This window comes from Strigops habroptila, chromosome 1 (genome assembly GCF_004027225.2).
Source record: "Strigops habroptila isolate Jane chromosome 1, bStrHab1.2.pri, whole genome shotgun sequence".
Classification (NCBI taxonomy): domain Eukaryota; kingdom Metazoa; phylum Chordata; class Aves; order Psittaciformes; family Psittacidae; genus Strigops; species Strigops habroptila.
This window is the reverse complement of record NC_044277.2, coordinates 67089974-67117022: the sequence shown is the minus strand read 5'-3', so window position 1 is coordinate 67117022 and position 27049 is coordinate 67089974. Positions and strand designations below refer to the sequence as shown.

The 27049-nt window shown below is 39.5% G+C and overlaps 1 protein-coding gene across 2 annotated transcripts in view; it reads right to left on the bottom strand.

Annotated features, from left to right (window-relative positions):
* Positions 1 to 27049, bottom strand: part of EPB41L4B (erythrocyte membrane protein band 4.1 like 4B) — a 171982-nt gene that overhangs the window by 16096 nt on the left and 128837 nt on the right. For both annotated transcript variants that reach the window (XM_030490937.1, XM_030490946.1), the window contains 3 exons: positions 18708 to 18812; positions 14281 to 14419; positions 13732 to 13809 (listed from right to left, as the gene is read on the bottom strand). In XM_030490937.1, the coding sequence (XP_030346797.1) occupies positions 13732 to 13809; positions 14281 to 14419; positions 18708 to 18812 (322 nt within the window). The remainder of the gene's footprint in view (positions 1 to 13731; positions 13810 to 14280; positions 14420 to 18707; positions 18813 to 27049) is intronic.

The following is a 27049-nucleotide window of genomic DNA, read 5'->3' as shown; positions in this document are numbered from 1 at the left end:
GCAAAAACCAGACCAAACCAATGCAGTCCAATAAACCTGCAATAGGATAGAGACATAAATCAGCAGTACCATTGCCTAATCAGTCTTGGACAAGGCTATGTGAACTAAATGCCTTCATGAACCACGCTTGGTGCGAATCCCACACACATTGCATTGCAGGCCACCTTCCTCTCACTGGATGCAGGATTTTTTCCACTTGTTGAAATGATGTCCAGGTGTCAGTGTCAGCAAACAGATTTCATTTATACACGTAGAGATGGGCAGTTTTGCAGAAATGTACTAGTAAAAATACCCTAAGGCACCAAATGTGAGGTTTCTGAAGAGGATGGGTTTCTGTACAAGCCACTAAGCCAGGGAGACACTACATGTTCAGAGCCTCCCTGCCTACTGTCACTCCCTCTGGGGAGATAATACTGTGAAATCTCCGTCCTAGCTCCATCTGGTCTGTGGGTCTCCCTTGCTCATCTTGCAAAAAACTGGCAGAGACTGGAGTTCAAGGAAATGCTTTCAAGAACATTCACTGACACCTAAGAACCAGTGTAAGTGAATCCAGCTGTTTGACTCATCTGATTTATCTGCTTGGTTCAAGATTCCACAGACCTGCAGGACTGAGTCCACCTCCCCACAGGTACCACTTGATTCCTTTTGGAAAACTGAGAGAACTCCACCTTGAAAGTCATGGACATCCTATGGTATTCTTGCTGAGCCAAATTCTCTCAGGGTCCTCTCAAACGGTGAACTTGCCATTCCTCTGCTCACTGACATATGCCAGCCCTTCTCCAGACCTTGCTGCAGGCTGCATCCACTGTCTTGGAACATGCCCCGGCAGCAAGAACTATATTCTTGATGTCTCACTGAGTGGTTGTACGACAGGGCTAATACTTCCCTCTCCAACAGATACTTTCCTCCCTCTTAAGAGGAAATTTGTGGGAGTGATTTACAAGGTTCAGCTTCTGCTAAAACTTGGTTTTGCTGCAGCTATAGCATTTCACATATACTTAATGTGTAGTAGTTTGTTGCTACCATATAAGCTATATGCTATTGACAAGCAGGTCTACCTAAAACACAATCGTTAAGGTGCCATGGACAAAATCCTGAATCTTCATGTCAACTTTTGTACTACTTTGCAAGGGCAGCCCTGCACATCATGTTGATGCTAGTATCCCGCTTGTGCTGCCTTTAAAGATGGAGTATTCTGTTGATCTTCATTCTAAGGGTTGTAATTATGGGTTGCTAGCAAAGCGATTTCAGAGGTATTGGGAAGGGACAGGGAATGACAATGGTAATATTATTAAGTCAGCCCAGCATCTTTACAGCACATGGGAAGGGAATGCATGTTCTGGATCATTTTTACAATGTAGCTTTGCCTTAAGACTGTTTTTGAGAAGACATTCTTCAAAACAATACAGGATAATTCAGATGTGACAAAAGCAAGACAGTGTCCCATGTTCTCACAGTCTTCAGGGTATTCAGTACTCTTTTGCTGATGCTGTGAAGGTGAGCAAATGGGCTCACCACAATCTCGGCAAGGGCTGTCAGCCCAGTCACCATCCCCTGAGGAAAACATGGCAAGGCAAAACGATGTCACGGTCTTGATGCGTTGGCTAAAATGCAGACTAAAGATTGCAGAATTTGCTTGCCTTTGCTTAAAATGCAGAAATGTAGCAAACGAGAAGCAGTAGGTGTACTCGCTGGATATCGCTGCTCTCCAACACTGCTGAAGTACTCTTAGTTGCATTGCTAGGACAGCTAATACAAAGTTAGTTTTTTTCCCCCTTGGTCTTTACCAATGAAATCGTTGATGATCCAGTGCCAGGTGCCTAGATCACAGTGCACAGACAACAAAATCAAGTGGCATCTTCTGCAGATGGAGGCTGTTGTCATAGGAGAAAGTCACTAAAGATGGATAACATGAAGAGGAGGGAATGAATATTGCGATTTCTGCCAGTTGAGAGTGCCCCAGGTAAGCCATTTATTTCCTGATTTCACTGCCTGCAAGCAGACTGCCCATGCATTCTGTACCAGATGGAAACTCACCACTAGCCACGCCTGATTATTTCTAAGCATAGACACTGACAGCTCATCATCCAATAACTCCATGACTTATTAACACAGAGAATTCAAACCCAGGGACATTTCACTACAGGCTGACTATTAACCGCGGGGCATACCTGCACTTTCTCAAAAGTATCAGGATCACATTCCTCTATTGTAAAGTTATGCTAGATCGACACAAACAGTGCACTGCCTGATCCTTATAAATAATTTGGCTTTCTACTGTAATCAATCTTTACTTGTATAACAGCAAAAGCTGGCTGAAAGTCCTTAAGGGTCCAGAAACTCAACCAAACACAGTCTCCTTGAATGTCAGTACAGTAAGAAATACTTTGCATTAATTTTTTGTCCTATTTTCCTAGGCTATTGAGCTCTGCTAAAATCCCCAGGAGTTTATAGAGTTCATTATTCTAAAGGAAAAGAATACCACAGGTAGATTAAAGTCAGTTGGAGCTACAGGAAAAGTGTTAAAATTACAAACTGGTGCTCTACTTTTATATCTATCCAGAAGGACACTTGAGCATATTTTCAACTTCAGCATGTGACTAGTCCTAGTGATTACTGCAGCCTTTAACGATGCATTTGCCTACAAATTTTGGTGACCTCTCATGGATTAGTATCTCCCCAAATAGACATAGGAGTGCTGACTGCTGTGCTGTGCTGCAGTTTGCCAGGCTCACTATTCTAAAAGTCTGCTCTGACTTAAGCTTCTGTATGACAATAATCCCTTTTCCAACATAATATGTCACCCTTTCCAACACACCTTGTGGAAACAGAACACTGCTTCTTTAAATGTAGCGTGTGCAAAGCCATTTGATCCTATCAGTCAGACCAACTCGAATAGAAGCTGCAAGTCTATAAAGAACAATGTTTTGCTTGGTTTGAGATTCATGCATGAAGAAATCCAATCCCATATCTAGTAAATCTTTTGTGATGTTACATATAAAAATCTATTTATTCATAACCTCACACCCTTGGCTGTGGAATCATTCATATTACCAGCCACCAAGCATTGGAAAAACACAAAGATTCTGTGCTCACTGTAATTTATATCTTGTTGTATTCAAACACAAGAGCTCATTAGACATACACATTTACAGATTACAGATACCTGCATTGTAATACTTTGAAAATTTGGTGCCATGAACACATCAGATGCCTCTGTGTCTGTTGAGTTGCTCATTAAAGCAATTCATTATCAAAGTAAATGTATCATTCCTTCTTTCTTTTTCTCATCTTATTTCCATCTTTTCAAGAACAAATTGGGATGCTACCTTAAGAGCCAGTCTCCCAGTCTGAGACACTCTACTCAAGCATGTTCCATAGCTAAAGAGATTAGTCCCAGCCAAGGGATAATCCCAATTGATTAGGGCTACTAGCACATAGCTCACTCTCGCCCATTCTTAATTACAGCAGAAATTTCTCCTTTGGACTGAGAAGAAAAGTACAGAACTCTTCTGCTTGGCCCAGGAGTGACAGCAGTTTCAATGCCAGAAGGCTGCTCTATCATTTGAGCAGAACTCTGCTTCCCCATAATTTTTTTATTGGGCAAAGGATCCAGGGGATCCATTATTATAGACATCTCTGTGAAAGTGACTGAAGAAGATTATAATGTGCCGTGAACAGGAAAAGAAAAGGGAAATAGGAGAGAAGCCAAACAGTGACAGTCCTCTCCCTGGAGGTCTGCTTGTGGCATTTCTTCGGGGCAACAAATACACCGTGAATGAAATGTCACAGGCAGATGCTGGTCCCCACTCAGTATCTTCCTGCCCATCCCAGCAGGGGCTCATAGGGAAGCCAAACTGGGAGCTGGGGATTTCCTGTGAGGCACGTTTCCAGCACTGATGCCTTCAAGGACCCTTCCCAGCATCGTGTGCTGATGAAGGAGGCCAAAACATGCTGTTGTCTGTCTGTCGATGTTATGGTCCCTGGGAAGACTATAGTTAACTCAAACGATTCAGAAAAACCCTGAAGTATTTCTAAACGTGAGTAAAGCAGAAACTGTCAACTTCATTAGTGGGGTACAATGAGGGGGCTTAGAGTGGTTACTTTTAACTTTCTCCCCAAGAGCCCTAGGATAGATGAAAGCTAAGACCTGGGATACTCTGTTTTCCTGGGGGTGGGGGGAGCATCATTCTGATTTGTTGTTGGGTTTTGGTTTGTTGTAATCCTGTGCCTGCTGCTTTTTGAGTGTGCTCTCTATGAGCGTGGGAACTAACTGTTTTTGGTGAAGGAATATGCCCACTTCAGCCATGCTGTAGATGTGAAGAAAACCCTTTACCCACACTGCCTCAGTGCCCCTGTTCTTGGTGAGGGAGAAAGGAGAAAGCACAGTTTCTTCAACCTTTTTTCCAAACCACTAGCAGCAAGACAGGAGAGATCTAAAGGACAAAATCACCGTAGAGGCACACACGAACATGCGCTCTGCTGACCACAGACATTTTGAAGAGAACAAGCTTTGTCTGAAGTCTGGGCAGTTCAGCCACTCACGCAAACACATGGACTTTATCTGGATGTGAGCACTTGAGCTTCATGGTTTGATTTTGACAGTTTGCTCTAGTTGGCTGCAGCATGAGATGAGTGCCAAATTGTGCACAAATTCAGGTGGTAAGAGCCCACTGTGCTTGGCACACATTTCCCTTCTCCAGCACTGCCAACAGGGTTCTCAGCAGAGCATGTCCACATGGCTTGGTGTGCATGCCAGATGGCATGGGTAGCTCCTTCATCAAAATCCATTCTGGTAAAATCTCTCACTTTGCCAGCAGTGGCTAGGTGATGTTTCAGAGCACTTGCAAGACTCTACCCAACATTTCGGTAGAGGATCAATAAATGACATTAACTTGCTGAACGAGTTTTGTAGAGGTTCACTTCCTGACCTCACTGGATGTTCCTCCTGGACGGTGGGGGGGGTTTGGTCTTGGGTTGCTGAGCATGAGATGGATGCCAAGCCATAAAGCAAGCCATAAATCCACAGTTATTCCATAGAGATCAATTTGTGGACAAGTTCCAAGGAATAACTCTAAGGAGTATGAAAGAACTGTTTTCTAGTCATCTGATTTAAATTGGATGCATAGGACATCTACCTACGTGGAAATTTTTTTCCTCAGCCCAAAACAGTTTAGAATTTCATTTTTCGGAGAGTGATACAAGGGGTAATGAACAGAAGAAGACAGTTTCTACCAAGTTCAGTGGTTTTCAATCCAGTTATCATGACAGTTTGTTAGCTTGAATTAAACAACTCCTGTTTTCTGCCTTCCACAATAAAATTACAATTTTCCTCTATGATCTACAGTATTTGGGGCACAGCACAGACACTGTGGAATTACTACAGATATGCTGAGATTTATGCAAATTTATCAGCTCAACTTACTGGTTATTTCTACTACTGCCATTCCTCTCAGTTATGAGACTTGTACTAGGCTCTGTGCAAACTCAAAACGAAAGATCTGTCCTGATGTAAATCTCACAAGCCAATGATGTGGTTTCTGTTTTGGTTTTGCTTGCTAGTAGACAGACTACAACAAATGAAATAGATGTTATCCTTCACTAGGCGATTTTCCCACTGTTGTGGATAACAGTAAAAAGCAGAGGACAAATCAGTAGATAGGCCACAAGAGAAAATCTCTTGTCACTTAGGTACCACTTGTGGTTCATCAGAAGAGACTGCTACTGGAACTGCTTAGGAATTCTCATCAGAAAATGCCTACTTATTCAAACTGTATGTGTTAGAAAAGAATCTGTGCTGATTTAATTTTCTCTATACTTAAAAAAATATATTTTCTAAATGATTTCACTCAGCATTTTGTCAGAGGAGTTTTTAGTGCCAATTTAGAAAAGAAGTTTTGGTTGGAAACATGATTTCATTGAAATTAATTAACAAACATTACTTGAAATTGAAACACTCCACAACTGCTAAAATCAAAACATTACAAACCGGCTTGATCCTTGTCTCTACCCTTCTTAGCATTCCCTGACATTTAGTTCAGGATGTTTTCCAAAATACAGGCTTTTTAAAGAAAATGTAGACAAACAGCTTTTACTTTAATCAAAGAAGATGGAAAAAAAAAATAAATTATTTCCTATCAGTTCTGATTATTCAATTGAGTGGCAAATAAAAAGAAAATTTACTTGCTCTTTTTGCTGGTTTTACAAGTTGAGCCACCCAACCAGTCAAAAAACAGCTCGGAAAGCAGATGTTTCCGTTTTCTGCTGGTGCTTGGAGGCATTCAATTGAAATTCCACAGAACAGCCCAAGCAGTTAGCATCATACTTGCTATCACACTGGAACAATGTGAATTTGAATTACACATATATCAATTCATTAGTGGGTAGGAAAGAAAACAAACACACAATAGTTACTCGCTGGAGTCTAAATGCAATCGTCACTAATCACACTGAGGAAGAGAGATTATGAACTTCACACGTGCTGAGACAAAAGCAATTACATACTTCTCAGGCCGAAGGAAAAGTGATTAATAGGCCTTCATCAAAAGACTTTGAGCCATAATAGCTTCATCACTATACTTGTCTCATTGAGAGAAAACATAAAACGATATACCTAGTTTCAAGCAGGCTTTTGCATAGAAGTGGAACATTTTTCTATTACATTATTACTGCAGAGTGGAAAAGAAGACTCAGCCAGTACATCCAAAAGTTGATGCACTGTCTGAAAAGCCCTATGTATCTATTGTTCACTTTTATTCTTCCTTGGCAATGTTACACCTGCTTACTGCTGCTAAGGACATGAAACACATTCACCTCAAAAGTAAAACAATAATCTGAAATAAAATAAATAGATACTGAGCAAAAGTATGATTGAACATATGAGACCTGATTTATAACAACATGCAGGTTCTAAAAGATTTGCTAAAGATTTGCCTTCTCAGCTTGAAGCAGGAGGTAGATGTCAGCCAGGTTAAAATCTGTTTGTTTGCATTTACTTGATCTCCTTCACTTCTTCTGTTGTTGATTTCAAGCAAAAGAGAGAGCTGCTACTGTCATGGAATGATCAGGTAATAATTGTATGTGGCAGAATTTATCACCTCTCTAGAGAAAAACTAATGCTCTCTTGATCCAAACTACCTTATGACATTCCACCTTTACCTGCATGTCAAGTTTTAGAAAAAGCTAGCCAGTGGGCCATTCCTTATTTAAAATCAGTGAATTAGAAGACACAAAGCAGGCACAGTGCAGGATTTTCCCTGCCCTTTTTTTCCATTTAACACCCTCATCTCTTTTTGGTACCTTTCCTTGATCATGTACACATTGTATACAATTTATTATGGTGCCCACTGGTATAAAGTCAGCAATGGATTTCACTTTGTGGATCTTTTAATTTCTTGCAGAATTCACTTGCAATTAGTTACAGAAATAGGGAAGTGTTGAATCATGTGTCATACATTTACAGGGTGCACTGAGTTGTTTTTCTGCTCAACATAGAGATAACAGGGGAAAGAACGTTCATTAAGCCAATGAATTTAAATTACTTTAAGTAGAGGCAAATTAAAAAGTATGTTTAGATGTATACAGTTAATCTGTTAGCATTCTCTCATTCTGTTCCTTCACTGACTCTGCGTGTCCTTCTATAATAGATGAATGGGAGCAAATCCCCAAACAGCTCAATAGCAGTCAGAGGTTTACATTTTTTAGTGAATGTTAAACTAAGATCCAAGAGGCAGTCTCTGAGAATTTATCTTGCATATTAGTAACTCAATAGACTGCTTATGAGACTGGCATTCACCAATAAAGCCCTGTGCTTGAACATGCAGAGTTACACATTAGCTGCAAGTCCTATTTATAATGCTTTATGTGCATAGACTATAAGCAGCAGCTATCAGGGAGTATGAAAATCCAATCCAAAATGTATTCACCCATTATGCTGGCTGCCCAAGTGCTGTGATTGGTTTTAAATGTACTAAGTCCCCTCTCTAGTTATTAGCATGCTTTATATAGCCTAAATGATGCTCAGGTAATTTGCATTTGCTTAGTTCAGGCTGTGTGCTCCCAGGAGCCTTGCACTGCATGCAGCAGTGAGGACTTTCTGCAAACCCCCAGTCACATGTCTCGTACTCAATTTGACTGGGCATTACAGTGCACCCCTTTGAGCTGTGTTCTTATCTAGTTGATGTTCTTTTCTTGCAGTAGAAAAAATGGTCCTTTGCAATCACATTGTAAACTAAGAATATTCCTTGAGTTCATATGGAACTAGATCTATTGTCTGTTGCTACAAGGTTTTTGTATTAAAGTTGTTTGCTTTAGCAATTCCTGCTCTTTGCATTTTCTTAGTTTAATATGGAGTTAAAGGGCATGAAGTTGAAACTGGGAATAAATGTATATTTATCCTGTTGCTTACTGCTTTTGGTTCTTATCTATACATATAACTGACAAACTACTTCTTGTTGCAGATTCTTTCGCTCATAATTGGCCGTTGCATGTAAGCTTGAATGTGCTAATACTGTTAACTGAGAAGCTGGCTTGGAAAATGGCATTTTTGAACACTTCTTTGAATCCAGAGTTATTGCTTCCAATTCATCTTGTACTAAGAAATGTTTGGGATTTTTTCTTTTGTTATGAAGATGTAAAAGGAGAAACCTTCTAATCCTGAAATATATCTCACAGCCTTCATAAGTTTCTTGAGAAGACCTATTTTATCTTCAGCATGTAGTTCACCATAAATAAAGCATTTATAAATTTGTCTCTGACTGAGAGGTTTTAAAGACCTTTAGGGCATGCAGAGATACTAGATCTATACTCTAGCCAGCTAGATGGCAGATAGAGGCTATCTAATGCTCTTATCAAATATTAGTCTTGAATTACATTATAGCTGCTTTTGTTTAGAATTCAATGCCAAAAGGACTGGTTATGGGGGTATTAGAGTTTGACATGTTTGTCTTTCTTTCTTTGAAAAATTGTTTTGCACTGTAAGTGAAAAGTTCCTTAAAATGAAGGCAGGAAACACTGAACTCATTTCCCGCTCTGTTATTTGGCTTATTGCAGTCTTGCAAAATTGTCACAAAAATTGAGCAGCTAAAAATACAATCAACTTTTCTTTATCAACATCACAAATCTTAAAGGGGAGTGGAATGAAGAGATTCTTAACTCATTCTCCTTTATTCACTACCCCTTGCTCACTCTATCTACTTAAGAGTTTGCAAGGATGTTTTATCGCTTCCATCATGTTATTAGTACTTCTCATAACTTTACCCTGAGATGACTGGCTTTTGACCTGGTTACTTTCACTTGGTTTTCAAAACGGTAGATGCTAATGCATCAAATTCTGTACTCTTTCAAACTCAGCGAGATCGCTTTCAATGAATAGGATTGCATATACTAGTAATGCTATTACTGAAATAGAAACATTTTTCCAACCCATCCTAAATAAAAATATCTAGTTTTAAACTGAAGACCATTTATTTTTCATTTTTTAAACTATCATACTGATGATTTATACCTCTTAAATGTTGCATCTTGTTTTGATAAGGCAAATAATTTTCTACTTCCTGTTTTCACCAATAGATGGCAGGTGAAGCTCTAGCAATTTATTCACTTGATACATCATGAAGTAAGAACGCTTATAGTTTGCAAGTATATAGCCAGCTGTAAACCAGTGTTTTCTGATATCTCTTCAGATGTGATCATGATTTAGTCCATCCACCTTGCACTAGAAACTTTAGTCCATTAGCTCCATTTTGTGTATCAACCTGTTCATTCTTATTTCTTTTGTCCTACTCCATTGGGTCAAACCAAAGAGACTGGTGGCAGAAAGAGCCTACTACACTGATAAAACTAATTTTAATAAACCACACTAAGGATGCTCAAAATTCTTCATGTATAATGTTGTATTATTTTTTAAAATCCACTTCTTTTCTGAAACACAGAAGCAGAAAGAAATGAATCTTTTTTACATACAAGTCAGGTACAGTGCTCAAAGTCACAATTAAGTGGTATAAAAAGATAGGGATTTTCTTCTGCATATGTTACAATGATTTTAAGGACAGCAAGTAGTGCGTTGTAGTTAATTAATTGTAGGATTTACTTGAAAAATTAATGGAAGCGTGCACAAACCACATGGTTTGAGGAGTGCAGAGCACAGAAGGATACCTTTCTTTCTAGGCAATCTGCATTAGTAAATGTATATTATTTCTCCTGCAAAATTATTTCCTGAAATCAGTCTGTCTCATAATTGCCCTGCTGTTACTGGCAGTCTAAGTATTGATGACTAAGTGACTATTAGAGCTCAGCTGGTTCTTGTACATATCACAGTAGCTCCTCCAGGCTGACCCGCTGGACAAATTTGAGTGTTCTGATCTCTGCATGGGCACCTGCATGAATTCTATTAATCCAATCCATTCAGTAATCCTTCCATTTTTATATTATAATTTCATTTTGTGAGCTCCACTTCTAACTGTAACTCTCAGCATGTATTAAGGCTTCTACCGTATGGGCAACAGCAGTAAAACATGGATAAAACCCAATGCCAGCAAGAAGCATCAATGATTAGACACTGAACAATGAAGATCTTGCAGCTGAGTCAGTGATTATTAATTACTCTCAACCGGTAACATTACAGAAGGGAGGATGTCTAAAACTGCTTTAAATTAACTCTTCTCCAGTAAACTGAGGAATTTTGGCAGCAAAGATCATGACACACACACCACACACACCCCCACAATTCATTTTAGGTGTCCAATTTAGGTGCCTTAGTGTCTCTACTCCAGACAACAATGAGAAGACAGCTCTCTGCATACCCCTCTGCAGGAAACCCCCTGAGTATGCAGGAACCTGAACTTCTAACCCTATCACCTCAGGCAAGTGCCCCAAATCAGGCAGCAAGAATGACCCTCTTAGACATTGTACCTGTCACTGAATGTGAAACAAATGGGTGCAATTAACAAGCAACCTTCCAAGGGCCAGGTCATAGCATGCAAAACCAGCACACTACCACTGACTTGACAGTAACACGATGTAAGCTGTACACCATCTTGACCCTCAAATGACAGCACATGTTATCACAACAGAATTATGAAATAATCAGACTGGCTCAGAGCTATGCATTTCCCCTTAGCTTGCTTTAGTTTGGAGCCTCTCTCCCTGAAGAGTAAACTTTTCTTTCAAACCTCAATTGAGAGCAGCCTGTAGCCAGTGAAACTGCAGAGAAAGGTCTGTAAACAATAACTGCTCTGTAGAGAACAAGCTGACCTTTATAGATGTTAAACTAAACAGAAAGGGTTGATTGATGCTGTGCAGTACATGCTCTCCAAAATATTAAAACCAAGAAAATAATGGAAGGTTAGTTTATGAATATACAATGGGATAAATTATGTCAGCGGATAGGGGGTAGGAAATAGGAAAGCATGACTGGATAAAATATTTGGGGAAAAAAGCCTAAATCCTCAGCTGGAAAAGTGTGTAATGCTGACTTCTGTTAAATGGAAACAAAAAACAAACCTGTTATCTAGAGCAGGTCAGTTGCTAAAGTCTCCATGACTCATTTTTTAAAATTCTGCTTAATACAGTAAGATATGGTATGATGAAAGGAAAAAACCTTTAAGATCATCAAGTGCAATCATAAACCTAACACTGCCAAGTCCACCACTAAACCATATGCCTAGACACCATATCTACACATCTTATAAATACCCCCAGGGATGGTGGCATAACCACTTCTATAGGCAGCCTATTCCAGTCCTAGATAATCCTTTCAGTGAAGAAATTTTTCCTAATATCCAATCTAAACCTCCCCTGGTGCAACTTGAGGCCGTTTCCTCTCAACCTATCACTTCTTACTTGGGAAGAAACCAACATCTACCTCGCTACAACCTCCTTTCTGGTAGTTTCAGTTTCAGCCTGCCTGTGTCTTGTCAACCCAAACTACTGAAAAAGGCTGCAGAATTCGGCACCTCTTTCTTGCTTTACTTTGCTCCCTTTTAATTTTCCCTTCCCCCAGAAATGTAGGGGAGCAGTTGGAATTGTTCAGCTTAAACGCATCTCTTCCTGTCACTTTCTGAAATGGAATAGTTTCATCATCCAGCATTCAAGGGGCTTTCAGGTAAACCTAATTTCCACAGATGCTCCTTAGTCTGCAATGGTACTTTCAGGCGCAAAAGCAGGTCTCTCCTATATGGTGGATGTAGAAGCAGTACGCGCTATGCTGTCATCACAGCTGCTAGTGCTGGAACAGTTCTCCCACCAAGGAGACCTAGGGGCTCAAGGAGCTAGAAGACCCCTTAAATTTCAATTTGCCACAGTTCAGAGATACACTTGCACTGTGAAAGTCTTGGGGCACAAAGACTGTTCAGCTGGCTGGGTTGAAGGGCAAAGATAAGAAGAGGGTCAGGATGAACAGGGTGGGTGCCGATAGCATTTTGGTGTAAGGTGAAGAACATGCTTATCGAACCCCCTGAAGTATTTGAGGGACCGTCAAGTATCCTCAAGGACTTTGTGAAGAAACAATTCCACATACTTGAAGCTGCATAAGAAATAATAGCTTTGCAGATCTCTTTACCCTTCTAGAGCTGGTGTCCATTCCCAAACTGCAGTATAACAGTGACAGTCTCAGCTGCTCCATAGCCCCTGCCCAGTCCCCTGCATCAAACCTGTTTACCCATGCACAGCAGCAAGTCTCTAGTTATAGTACACCCTGACCTACCTCAACATGCCTCTGAAGCCCAAAAGCCATGGCTGAATATTCACATCCCTTTTGCAAGTAGGGAGGGGCCTAGGAGGGATAAGGCTTTGCTTTATGAGACTGGCAGGGGAAGCCACATCTCTCATCCAGTGGTAACAGGACACTAGCAATTATTTACAGCCGAGTACAATACAGTCTCTGAAGGAAAAGGCACATCCCCACAGTGCCTTTCCAATACTGTAAAATAGCACCTAACGATGTAGTGAAAGCAACGCCTACAACATAAGTACTTTAATACAAAAAGGCTTATGCCAAAACCATAGTGCTGTCTCTGTTGTGTTTTTATATGCTTTAAGCATGGTTTCTAGAAGACAGAAAAAATGGCTTTGGACAACAGAAGAGCTATCTGACATTAGAGCTATTTTCAATGCAAGATGACTTGGAGAAAGTTAAGGATCATTCTGAGATCACTAAGTCAAAAGGCATTTTGACTTCAGTAGGACCAGCATCTCTCCTTGGCTTTTAAGCAAAATCACAAATCACATACGTCTAAAAAAAGAAGTTAATAATCAACATGTTATAGACTATTTTGCCTTAAAGCAAAGCAAAGCACTCTGCTAACGAAAAACCAAAGTGCAGGTACATGTCTTTTGATTGGCTATTGGGTAAGGTCTTGTGGGGAGAAGAAGAGACTTTCCAGACAACTCCGAAAAGCAAATCTATGATCACATTAGGAATTCACGTTAAACAGACAAAGAAGCTTGTGAAACCAGTGCAGCAAGGTATAAAGATACCCAGGTAGGAGAGAGAAATGAGAAGTCATCCAACAATAAAAAATCACATGCAGAATATCAGCCATAATATTGTTGATGTGGACTGATTTTCAGAGATGCTGAGTTTGATGGATTCTCAGGACCACTGAATATCAAGGAAACTTACTTTAGTCTTTCACACTATCCAACACACTGTACAGTATCCCATTCATTTTAGCTGCACGCAAATTACTGAAAACTTTCACATTTTCCTGGTTGCAAACTGAAATTATTTACCATAGGTGTGGCCTCTGTGAAATCCATCAGGAGGTCACCTGGCTCCAAAGCAAACGTACTTCCAGCATCTGTGGAACTCTAAAGGCAAAAAAGAAACCCAGCATTGAAAAAGACATCGAATTTCTGTAATTCTGTTGGTTGTTGGGGCTTTTTGTTTCATTTGTGTTTTTTATTTTTTTGTTTGTTTTTTTATTTCTTAAAGCATAGATTGCCAAATGGATTTCACACCATGTTTTTTAAAGTATTGGCTGCTCAGGAAAGACAGACAATAAAATTATGCACCTTTGAAATCAAGGTAAATATTAATTTAATCTTGATCCAGTGCCCCCGTAACATTGATAAAAACTATTATTGGTTTTAGTTGGGTCTTGGAGCAAGCTTTAAATATTTCCTTATACAACAGGTTAAATATATTACTTCAACTCTGCATTAAAAACTACTCCTAAATGTAGAATTACTCCATCTAAGGAAAACATGTTATCTGCCTCTCCCTCCCACCCTTCTTGAATACTCTCCCATCTGACAAAAGCTCATTTCTTTGTATATTACCTTGCCACCAGGTGAAACCTGTGTTTGTCCTTCTGACGTCTGTGGCGTACATGTTTTCTGTGACCCAGGAGATGCTGAAGACACAGGTGTGGATGCTGCTGCTGCTGCTGCCAATGCTGGAGGAAGGTCATCTTCATCACTGCAGTTGATGAAAGCAGACAGATCTTCTCATTAGAAAATGTCACCAGACTTTACCCATACTTCTGGAGGAGGCATTGGTGGTAACCTGTCTATATGTCAGCTGTAGTGCTTTGGAGTGAAATTCTGTTTACTCTTCTATCTGTACTGCAGCTAACTTTTCAAGTAAATTACATTTTTTAAGCTTTAAAGGTTCCTCCAAAGTGGATTGGCTAGGCAATTCTCATCTGCAAATGGAAACCTTATGGGTCTGATGTGCAAGTAGTCTTGCTACTGGGTCTATATATATATAAATATATATATGACTAAATAAACTTATTTAACGGTAATGTTTATTCTTTTCCATGAAGGCTGGCAGTATTGATAAGAATAGATCTGGTTAGATCCATCCACGGGACCGACTGCTTCATTGTCATTAGACCAGTGGGAGATTTGACGCAGATAGTCTGTGCTATTGCTTTCAAACTGTTTTTAAAGGACTTTGACTCCAAAAAGGAGCTCTTCAGAAACATTCTTGTGAGGGTATCTTTTTCCCATCTGATTTATTCCTATTACAGAATAGGAAAACAGAGAAAACATTTTATTACAGAGAAAACATTTTATTTAAAACCAGGTTGCATGCTTCCCTTGCGCTCTGGGCCATCAAGCTGAGCTCTTTCCATCTCACCTACTGTCACCACTAAACAAAAGCTAGTAGAGGATATTATCCTTTCATTTACTTTTGTAGAGCTCCATTGACTACAAATCATTGGGATCAGTCAACCCTGAGCAGGGATGTTTCCAATTGCTAATTGCAATTGCATGGAGGTAAACAGAGTCAAAATTTGGCCTACAGAACCTTTATTACTGGAAATGATGTGTGAAAAGGAAAGACTACAGTTTGACGGTTTAAAAAATGATAAGAAAAAATGATAAGAAAAAATATTTCTGCTCGTAAAATGGCACCTATTTGAACTACCAATTAGGTAGGCACAGTGCACAGAAGCCTGCCATGCTTATTTGACAGACACTTCCAGAACAGAACTGTATTTGGTTTAGTGCTACTTGAAGGCAGCATGCCTGGGCAACACGGTACTTCAAAATTATGTGACATACACAGCTTTATGGTGGGTTGTTTGGTGTGACAGCAATGGTTTTTTATTGTGATATAAAGCTATGGTGATCAATGTTATCTTTCCAATGCTTCGCTTTTTATTTCCTTTGGGTAAGGGTACAATTCAGCATCAAAGCATGTACAATACACTGTTGTTCTGCTAGAAAGAAAATGCAAAATCTTTTGGACCTGTTCAATAGATGTTTTATTAATGCAACAAGCCAGTGTTGGGCTGTTGACCTAGTTAATCTCTCTTTCAGAAACATGTAGCTGGCATTTTCTCAGTCCTTGCTCCCCACTCTCAGCAGGAACACACTGGCACCCTCCCCATCCTTGCTGGGTAAAGCTGCTCTGTTGCGTAGAAGGAAGTGGAAAGTTGTCGAGAACTTGCCAGTTCAGAAAGGCTTCTTAGCATCTGTGAACCAAAACTAAGGGTAAGAGTCTAGTCTTATCAGTCATCAAGATATTAGCATGCCAGCTATAAGGCTGAGAATTGACCTTCACTGTATTCCTTTCACAATACTCCTTCACCTTTTTTTTCTTTTGCATTCCCCATATTTGCATTCCAGACACAAGATAATTTAAATTTAATAGAATTTGGGTCTATGAAAAAGAATTTTTAAATTACAGCCTGTGTTTTTAACTAGGGAGTCTTCAGCCCTACACATGGTCATAGAACAGGTGACATCTGTGGTTAGATGTGTTTATGTGCTGTTTCTCACGTCAAACATTGTACAACTGAAAATCCACATGAGGGCAAGACATGCTTAAAAATGGTTCCTCAAAAACTCAACAACCAAAAATTGAGAATTCACTCCTGAACACATTGTTTATTTTTTTAATATAAATACAATGTTTAAATGTTGCTTCTCAATGTGTCTGTAATAACACCATTGCCTTTTCTGCCTGACCTTGCCTCTAGTCTCCTTTCCATTCTACTTGCCTCCCACCACAGTGATTGTCACTTCAGCTCTTGCCTTCCCAGGTTCTGCTCTTCCCAGATGCTGCTGAATTCTCCATGGTACTGTCACTCCCAACAGCCCCTGGCATCCTTTCCTTTGTCTCTAGGACAAACTCTCACTCATTTTCATTTACCCTTTCCTCATTGTCATTCTGCATGTGCTCAGTGGCTCTGGGGGACCATGTACAGGAAAGGGAGGTGCTCGGTCTCTGGCGCAAAGAGTTTCTCTTTGCTGTTTAAGAACAGATTGGCTAAACACTTTCTCAGACAAGAATGATCTAGTAATAGCTGATTCTGATATTACTTCAGTGATGACGCCTTGAGGTACTTATTTTCATTATTCTCTCCTATTACGTATTACGATTTGGTTGTCACTAACTGGTAAACATGCCCTCTCCAGCCCTAATATACCCTAGAGCAATTTTTTCACCCAGATTCTTAAAAACTGGTTTCTCACTAGCCTTGCTATCTTCAACCCAAACTTATCCTTACTTAACATCATCCAGGTATCCTTTACGTCAAAATTATCTACATAGAATAACCCTGTTCTCTTTGTTTTCCATGTAGCAGTATTTGAGGACCAAGTTTAACAACCTGTTTAGGTTAAAACTTAAATCAAAAACTTTTCTAAGTGTTTGTACAAAACCTGTGACTATACCTGCAATAGGATACGAATTTCCTTACACATCAGTGTGCTCAAAGAATAGGACCAGCCACTGCATCCTGTTCATTGCCTGCCATATGATGAGCATCAAATAATTGGTTCTCTCAGTGTCACCATGTTTTCCTTTGCTGACTGCTATCTGCAAGTCCCTGCATTATATAAAAATCCGAAAAAATAAGATGCATCTTGAAAAACGTAGGAGATTTCCTTCCCCTGGCTTGTAGAAAATGAGGTAGTAGAAGTGATGTCTCATTCAAGAAAAGCACACTGCTGTCTGGGCTATGCTGGGCAGAATGAGTGAGCCGGCTTCATTCAGGCCTTGGGAAACTGCTCGTACCAAATGCTGTCAAGTTCCTGTCACACATTATCTTCAGGATTAGCAAGCAGCAAGGGAAGCTGGGTTCTCTTCCCAGCTTGAGTTGTCAACTCCCATCTCCTGTCTCATTTTCAAACCATTCTGGCTGATGTGTCGCTGTAAGAGAGAGCCTGCTATGTGGCTGATGACCAAGCTGTGGCTGTGTGTTCCCATATGTCAGCCTTGGTCTCTTTGACAAACACCAATTTGGCTAATTGCTCATTTTCCTTCTAGTTTCAAATTGATACATTCTTCTGCTTCTTCTAAATAATTTTTCAGTTTTGGTGATGTAGATTGTTTCTTCTCTTTTTTTTTTTTCATAACAAAAGCCAGTGTTCTTAAGAGGGAGACAGAAAATAATTACATATTGATATTTATTAGAATCCATTTGGAGACGAGGAAAACGTTTGCTAATGTTGCTATATATTGAGGGACACTAGAATGTTAAACTGCTGGAGGGACTAACAGTTGCCATTCCGCATAGAACACACACATATTTTTTTCTTTGTTATGGCACTTGCGTTCTTGTACTAATAAGTTTATGCTGACATTATCCCTGTCTTCCCCCCTAGTTTCTGGTGGTGTTGTCTGTCCCTTCATATGAAGGACAAAACAACAAATCGATTTCCACATTTCTTCAGTACTTCACACCTCTAGAGACTCTAAAATCAGTTGACTTATGTGTAAACAGGATGCCAAAGCCCTATAGGCACAGATCACCTTGCCAAGACTAAGACTTAACTGTAGCTGTAGCAGTCTCCGCAATTTTTGCATGTGACAAAATCACAGAGGGGGAGAGAGGGTGCACTTTCCGAGAAGCAATGCCTGGCTGCACAGCTTGACCATCCAACAAGGACCGTTTTCCTCATTTTGCAAACGGGGTTGCAGTGAAGCAAACAGAGCAGCTTGCTTTAGCTCACATGAGGTCTTTGACATTTCAAGTGGAAAAGAGGTTTTCAGTTCCTAATTGTAAGCTCAGGAAAAGGCAGAGGGCCTGCAATTCTGACAGTTAGCAACTGCATAAGGACAGCAAATGCATTTCATATTAAAAGTTTGAAGATTATCAGTAATGAAAGGAACGGTATCAGTATAAGATCATTATCATGTAATTGCATTTATGCCTTTCAGAAGGCATAGCTAGAACAGTAATTAGCATCCCGCTTCATTTTCAGCTGTAGTAGGCAAAAACATAAAGATAGTGCCATGCGTTACTCACAAACTGTACTGCCTTGTTAATTTCCTCACACGAGAAACTTTAACCTCCTGCTTCTCTGTAGGGGCAGTTGATGGCGTAGTTTCAGGTCGCACTGGAGCTGGACTTCTAAAAATAACAAGAAAAGTATATGTGGCACAGTCTTTATTTAACTACTTCAGGCATATCAACAAAGTTCTAACTCATCAACACATAAAAGTGGCAAGTGCCCACTGAAGTTCATCCTTTTGTTCCATTTATAGTTCACAAGCCAGTGTGCATGAACAGAAAAGGATGTGTGAACTCACCCTCCTGTGCACTGCATACCATTTATAAAAGCAGCAACTGATTACAAATACAGAACCTATGTAAGAGACCATGTGGAAATGTCACTGTTTCCAAAATACAACATTTTAATAACAGCCCAGCAATTCAGTCATGTCAGAAATATTTTTACAAAAAATGTCTTTAACATTTTTATAAACTATTTTATGAATTGAGAAACCTGTTCTGATTAAAATAGTTTTTACATGAAATTAAACATCATCCTGCTGCATTTGAAAGAGCAGCTCAAGGGAAATAAACTCATGGATTTGATCCAAGAAAAGGATTTTTACTAGAAAAAAGGCAAGACTCAGGCATGTTTGAGATGCTCGTCAATGTGAAATACATCTGCAGAGCTCCAGCAAAGGATAGAAATGGAAATAAGGAGACCCACATAAAAGGATCTTCTCTTTAACCATTTATCAGTAGAGTTAACTAGGGCTTGAATACAAATAGCATAAATACTAAATACAAGATCTTCATGACCATTTCAACTGTAAGCTTGAGTGGCATGAAGACACATGAAATGTCTTAAATACTACTTTTATTTGAAGCAACACATTATGATTAAATAAATTGTACATGTATTACAAATGCTATAAACATAATAAATATTCCAAACATTAAAAGAGTAACTTGAAAGTCTTGATTAATCATTTGTGAAATGGTATTCTGCCATCTAATCTGAAGTCAGGTACTAAATTAGTACGTGATTGCTGGTGGGACTGCTCATGCACTGAGGTACATTCCACAGCTGGCAGATGTGGCACAGTATTGTCTCCAATATTATAAATTTGGGTTGAGTTTTTTGAGTCTACTTGCATCTTATTGGCCTTCTAAGACCATAATAAGATAAGCATATTTAATCTTCATAGTTGCAGTTCCCTCTGATGCCCCTGCAGGTTTTAAGCTTCATTAACTCTCTGATAACTTCTGAACCTGCTGTCCAGCTACAACAGAACCTACTGGGATGATGGCACAATCCTCAGGTTTTATTTTTTAGAGTTTGGGTAGGTCACAGAACATAAGGTAGAGCAATGGGAAGTACAAGTGTAGAAAGGACATATACAAATCATATACATGACTCCACTAGTTCCACTTCTCATGGAGCAACTTTGGATTTTTTTCCCTGCATTTTGACCCCATTAATTTCAAAAAGTCAGTAGGATAGCAGCAAGATTCATTCCTTGCCCCTTCCCAAATTCCAATTTCAAGGTCAGTCATTTATATGTCAGATTTGCAATAAAATTAATGCAGAACAATCGAGCCAGATTTTGAGATCTTTTGCTGAGTTTGTTAGGCTGGCAAATAAGGGGAGGATAAGACAAGTAAAAAATCCAAATGATCTTATTTCAATCTTGAAGTCAGTATGTCTGATCTGGAAATCTGTGAATCAACATCATGATGGAAGCTCACAATGTCATTTTCATGAAGTCAGGCTTCAGAGTGGATGACTGCTCTATCTATTGTTTTCTTAGGCAACTTTTGCTCTGCCAAAGGTAGTTTTTGAGAACTGAAAAAAAATTACTAGTTCGATTTACCCAAGGTGATTTTCAATTCAAGTTCTGACATAAGCAGGATAAAAATGTTAAGAGACATTTAAAAACTGCATCTGATGGTCAAATCCTCAAGGGGTGTGAATGTTGTAATGCCATTTACTTTCAGCTCAAGTTTTCTGAAACACGTTAGCTGAAATTTTCGCTCTGAACGAGTAGTTCTCACAATTCTCCAATACCTTTATATGAGGATACTTAAGAGTTTTAAACTTCTTCTTCATCAACCCAGTGAAAGCAGGAACAAAAATAAACTGGTATAAACTACACGTAAGTTGAGAAATGTTTCCTCACAATGATAGCAAATGATGCACTAATACTATCAAGGGGTTCAGGAAAACAGCAGAGTGTGGAGCAGCAAAGGTGTGGCTTTTTTTCTCTTGATATTTATCAGGCCTCTGTGAGAGACAAAGGCAGCATTTAACTGCACATTTTGAGAACCTGCAGGTTATCTAGGTTGTAAATTGAAGCTACCTCTGAATGAAAAGGAGTAGTGGTGATGTCTCCATCCAAAGAGGCCATTAGCATGAGATGAAAAGTTAGACTAGTCCTACGAACTGCAGAGCTGGATTTTTGCCCTCATTAAAACCTTGCTAGGTTAGCTTTTTCCACAGCAGCCTAAAAATCCTGTGACAGCTCCTGTTTCATCTGTAAACACTCTTCCTCAGTCTGAACATGCTCAAAACTGTTGCTACTCTCACATCTGCAACCAGATGCAAGCAGTGCTCAGCTTGATCAACTCAGAGCCTGGTCTGTGTTTTAAAAATGGCAGACTTTAATATCACACAAACTCTTAAAAAGGATCTCATTGATATTCTTGAAAAAGTGGCAACTATGAAGCAGAATAACTTCTATTGTTATCTTTTGAATACTACAGCCAGAATGTATTATTTTATATGGAAAGGCTTCTTTTCTTGAAGAGAAGCCTTGCAATTACTTTGTCTATTTAAATAGAGTCATTACATCCAGATATCACCATTTGTGGTTTATAGTCCTATACAAACTATATAACTTGAACAAAACCTGAAGTGTTGAAGGATCAGTGGGACTCAGGCTTAAAAAGAAAATAAAATGTGCAGTATATTACATTTCCTTTATAAGGGTCAGTTTCATTATCATTAGTTCATACCAAACTTTTTTCCCATAATGGTATTCAACCACTACAGCATAAAAATGAAGGTACTGAACCAAGACAGAGTTACTTCATGACCTGGCACCTTACATAAGAATCTGTCAGTTCCTGGTGAGAATGACAATAACAACCACAAACGTCAGCGTTCAGTGCCAGGTCATCAAAAACTGTGCATTGAGAGCCCTAGCATACCCCTGAGCAGCAGCCAGCACACCCTACTTCACACCTACTTCAGCCCGTTTCACAAGCCTGCACAGAAACATAAACAAGTCCTAGAGAGAGATCCCCCCTAAACCCAAGCAATTTGTTTTTTTCTCAGAGTAGCAGCCGACAGGGCTACTGAAACCAAAGCTGCTCACAAAAATCATACACTGTGGGACATTTCAAATGACCACAAATGTCCACTGATTTAGCTTGAATCTTCCTTGGGGACATGATATACATGCTTGTGCCGAGGGACTCTGGGTGTTGCACCCCACCCTGGCTCAGCTGTAATGGGGAGACTGGGACTATGCTGCTGCCTGCACCACATCTTTGTGTACCATGGCTTCTACAGACTGACATGCCTCCCTTGTCCCCTGCCAAGCTGGCTCTGGCCAGACGTCTATACTTGCTTGAAATGTGGCAAGTGAGCCGTCTGGGAGCAAACAACTGTACACCTAATAAGCTGAAAGGGATAAAATAACTTCTATTTCCCTGGAGGATTCAGTTCAGAATTTTAAAACCACTAGACTCTGCTGGGTGAACCCATTTTCTGCGTTTGTCTTTAACAGATTTTATCCTCTTTGCTTCTGTTTGTGCCTATTTCGCCATCTGGAACAATCTCTCTCCCTCCATCCTCCCAGACTAAGGCCAAGGGGTAGGTACTAAGAGCCCCATGATTTATAAGGCTACAGCCATCTACATGAAGGCTGACCTTCCTTCAGGTGCTGATTCATGGGGGGAAAACCAACCAAACAAAAAAAAAACCCCCACAAAAAAATACTGGCTGTTTTTTTGCTTTGGAACTTCCTTTGAGTGTGAATATGGTAGTGAAATCTTGGGAAGAAAGAAGACTAAGAGTATCTGATAGATTCGTTGTCTTGTGCATCAAAGGCACAGCCTAGCACACTAAGGAAACACACACAAGCATGCACAATTTTTCTAAGTGTGTGCTCTAAGGATTTCACACTTCCTTCTCTTCCAAAGTTATGGCCATCTGAATTTAAGAAACAATAATTTGTGCTTTTTCATTTTGATAAAGTAGCTTTTCTCAGAAGACAGGTTAGTTCTCCAAAATGTTATTTGAACATTTGAAAGCTATTGTCATCATCAAACTTTCTGAAGAAAGGTTTTTTCCTCTTTCTACTTTCTTTTTCATATAGATGGCAGCTGTACATCAAAGCTCCTTGCTACAGAGCAGCAGCCTAATCCAAAATCAGCTTGTGCGCTTTCCTTACCCTCCTCACTTGAGTTCTGTTTCTTTCAAAGCAAAAAATTCCCTCTCCTGCGTTGTCATTATAATGAAACTGTATCTGCAGCCTAGATGAAAATGTGATGCTCCTGTGGTCTAACAGACAGATAATGATGATATAGAAACTGTTCTTCTCCCCCAACTCAGAGTAATGTTGCAGGTCAACACCCGGTATCTAAGGTCAAACTGAGCTACGAATCCTACCTCTCCATACAGCAACGAGGACAGCCATTGTAAATGCTGTGGCTTCCAAAGAACCTAGGTGCAGTTTACAGGACACAGCCAAAGAAATGCACCTCAAGTGGGGTATTTCATCAGTTTAACCTCAACTGAAAGGTCTGAGTATTGCTCCTTGCTCTGTAGTTCAGAGATTAATAGTACAATTACAAACAATTCATCAGCATCTGACTTTAGGCAACAGGTCAAAGAGGTCTTTAATAATACTTGGAATGAAGTCAAAGAACATAACTAGGTGTCCTATCTGCAATCTTCAATGCAGACTGGCATGCAAAGGGTATGCAAGAGCTCAGCTTGAAGTTATGACTTTGATGCAGAAATTACTGGGTGAAGTTCCTGTAAAATGCCAGAGTAGCAGATCCATTAGCCTGTCCACTGGACTGAGGCCGGGCTGATGTATGTTTAGCTATTCGCTTTGGTTTTGGAAATGCTGGTTGAAATTTTTCCATTGGAGAATGAATGTTTTTTATTTTTTAGGATAAAGATTGAATGAAAAAGCAGCTTTTTAAAAGCAATCAATATTTGTTAGGAAGAAGTCAACTTAGATAATGTTTTAAGTTTTCCTAGAATATTTCACAATACATTTAAAAGGAGATATTTAAATGTTATGTTTCAGACTCTGCCTTGTAGAGTTAAGTCCATTCTGATTCTAAGAAAACACAACACAACCTGCTTGGATTCACTGCAGTTAATGCCAGGTAAAACTAAGCACATAATTTTTGATCAGCATCAATTCGGAACTGCCTAAAAGTTCTTTTGTATATATCTATTTTTCTAGGCAATTGAAGTCTTTGACTTGAGGAAACAAGCTGTCTAGAATCATCCATGTGACATGCCTATTCTTAGCCTTCAATTGTCAATGTGGATATCTCCTACCATAGCTCTCATTGGATAGCTGGTCCAAAACTTCACCTCTGTGATTCTTAGAAGCGACGTACCTGAAAACTCTTATGATTCCAAAGAGTCCTAAGTCAGTGTCACTGATAGAAAAAGTCAGTGCACAGAGTACATACTGTTGGATAACGCACTAAAAACTCCCTGTGCACATAGTTCTATGCTGTTGAAAAGCTACCCTGACATTCATTGGAAGTGTATGTATAAAGACAGATACTGAGATTTAGTTTCAGATCCAAAATGTATATAGATTAGGCAAACTGAAAGATGATAATTCAAATGCTAATATAATATGTGAAGGTGAGAAATGAAAGGGAAAAGCATAAGAATGCAGACATTACCTTGAATGACACTCCTCCCTTGGTGATATATAAAAGATACATGTAAGAAGAATCATCCCTTTGGTCAGAAAAGGTGTAGGATGTATTCACGTAAACTGAAAGGCAGCCAAACTCAAAGCCCAGTGTATAGCAGATGCACAAGCCTCAGCAGAGGAATCACATTCTGACAATTTGTACGAGCAAAGCTTACTCCGTACTGGGCATTCAGAAGAGTGCCTGCTATTACTTCTGATTCATCTGTACCCTGCATAACTTGATATAATTTAATACTTTCCACCCTTCTTTTCTGGTGCGCAGCATCATCAGGCTCTGTGAGATAACATTTAATTTTACGTTACGTGTTGAGCAGCTCCTAATGTAATTAGTCTTAATGTAATAGCGTAATTTGGTTTTGGATGGGAAGATTTACAAAGAAAATTAGAATAAATGAATGCACAAAGCTCCAGCTGGTGCTTATACCTACTCCCACAGAAGAAGAATATTGCTATTTGCAATCCTATGAAAGATGAGATAATTTGGATAACAAGGATCAACAAAGGGTGATGCAGCAGTTGGTCTAAACAGAAAGAAATCCACAGACAAATCCTGAACCATGTGGGATGTAAAGCATGCCAAAGCTGGTGGCAATCCAGAAGTGTGCTATAAGGGAAAATAAATATTGCAGTCCATAAATGTACCACATGGTGCAAAACAGCAAGAGGCAACAGCAACAAGAACAGTACTAACTGACCGGGCAACCTGAGGGCTTCAGTTGAAGAGGGTGCTTGACTGAAAGCTCTTGCGCACCTGCTTCAGAAATGCAGGAACTTGTGTTTACACATTTGATCAGTATTCTGATCAGTATTCTGCATATAGGAGACACTATAATCTTCATCCTTGGAGGTTTTCAAAATCCAGCTAGACAAAGCCATGGCTGACGTGATCTTGTGTTGGTAAAGTCCTGCTTTGAGCAGGAGGCTGGACTAGATGACCTCCAGATGTCTCTTCCAATCAACAATTCTATAATACTACAATAAATAACTAAAATTTCGCAGAAACAATGTCAATTACTATTTCGATTTTCTAAAACACAACCTCAGAAGAGTGTATCTATATTAACATCTGGATAGTCTTGTGTGCATAACAGGGAAATACTACTCACAAAACAAAGACTAACATTTAGCAGATGAAGAGGGTGTTAGTGTTTACATGTACCAGCACTTGAAGACTTTCAGCCAGATCACCTGAATCAGACATATATCATGTCTAAGCTTTCCTGAGCTCCAAGAGACCATAAAGAAAAAAAACCATATTATGAGCAAATCCTGTTGCCTGGTAATTCTTGTCTTACCAACTTAACTTCAGTTCCTCACCAAACTTTGTTTAACTTTAGGCATTTTTACTAACATTTCCACTTTCTGACTTGTCCCAAGATGAAAGCTTGGCTTGGCAAATAGGCTATGCCCAAGGACAGCCACTATTTTGCCTGGTTCCAAACAATAAGCAGTTCCTGACATTTTGGTCTTCACTCACTGAAAAAGGTATAGCAGTGTTAATCTGGGGTTTACATTCAGATGTATTTGAAGAAGAGAACAAAATAGACTTTATATTAAATATAGTCAAACTCTGTGTGTGTGAATCTGTGTGCACATGCACACGCATATACATGCTTTAGGCTTACCCAGATGGTCATAGTCAGAGGGAAAACAGATACTTCAAAGAGTCTTCAGCAGAAGTTTGTGTATAGGCAGTGGGAAAGTTATACAGATGGTGCTTCTGTCTGGCAAAGCTTTGAGGAATAATGGAAGGAATTATCTTGATGGGGTTCTGTGTTTAGCCATATATTTATTATATTTTACAAATGAAGCAGGCTCACAATTAAGTGGTAAATTTCTGGAAAGAAAGTTTAAAAGTTTACCTTTTTAGCAGCCCACCCCTTCACTAAGAAACAGGTGAGGTTTATAAAAAGGTGAGGAGGTGACTATGTGATTCACATTTGCTTGATACGCTGCAGGAGAGAAACCTTTGCATCCCTAATCACTAGACGAGCTGGATCTCTTGATCACAGGAGAGCGTGACCGGAGGTGATAAGAAACTGGGCGACCACAATTGTTATTTTTATACTTCCTACAGTATTTTATACTTCCTTCATTATACAAATGTTCTGGCAGGCAGCCTGAACCCTGATCTCTCAAGGCTAAAGGAACCAAATAAAAAAATCCCATCTGGAGGCAGGTGATGAGAGCCTTACCAAAATTATACATAAGAACATGCAGTAATCTCAAACCTGAATTAAATTAGATATCTGATCACTGAATTCTCCCTGAACACTTCTCCCTCAACACTTCCATCTGGACAACAACTCAGATACTTGAGTGTAAGGAAGTTTCTAACAGACATGGAAATACCTCTGTTACTTCCTCATAATCCCTTCTGGCCCATTCAGCACCATG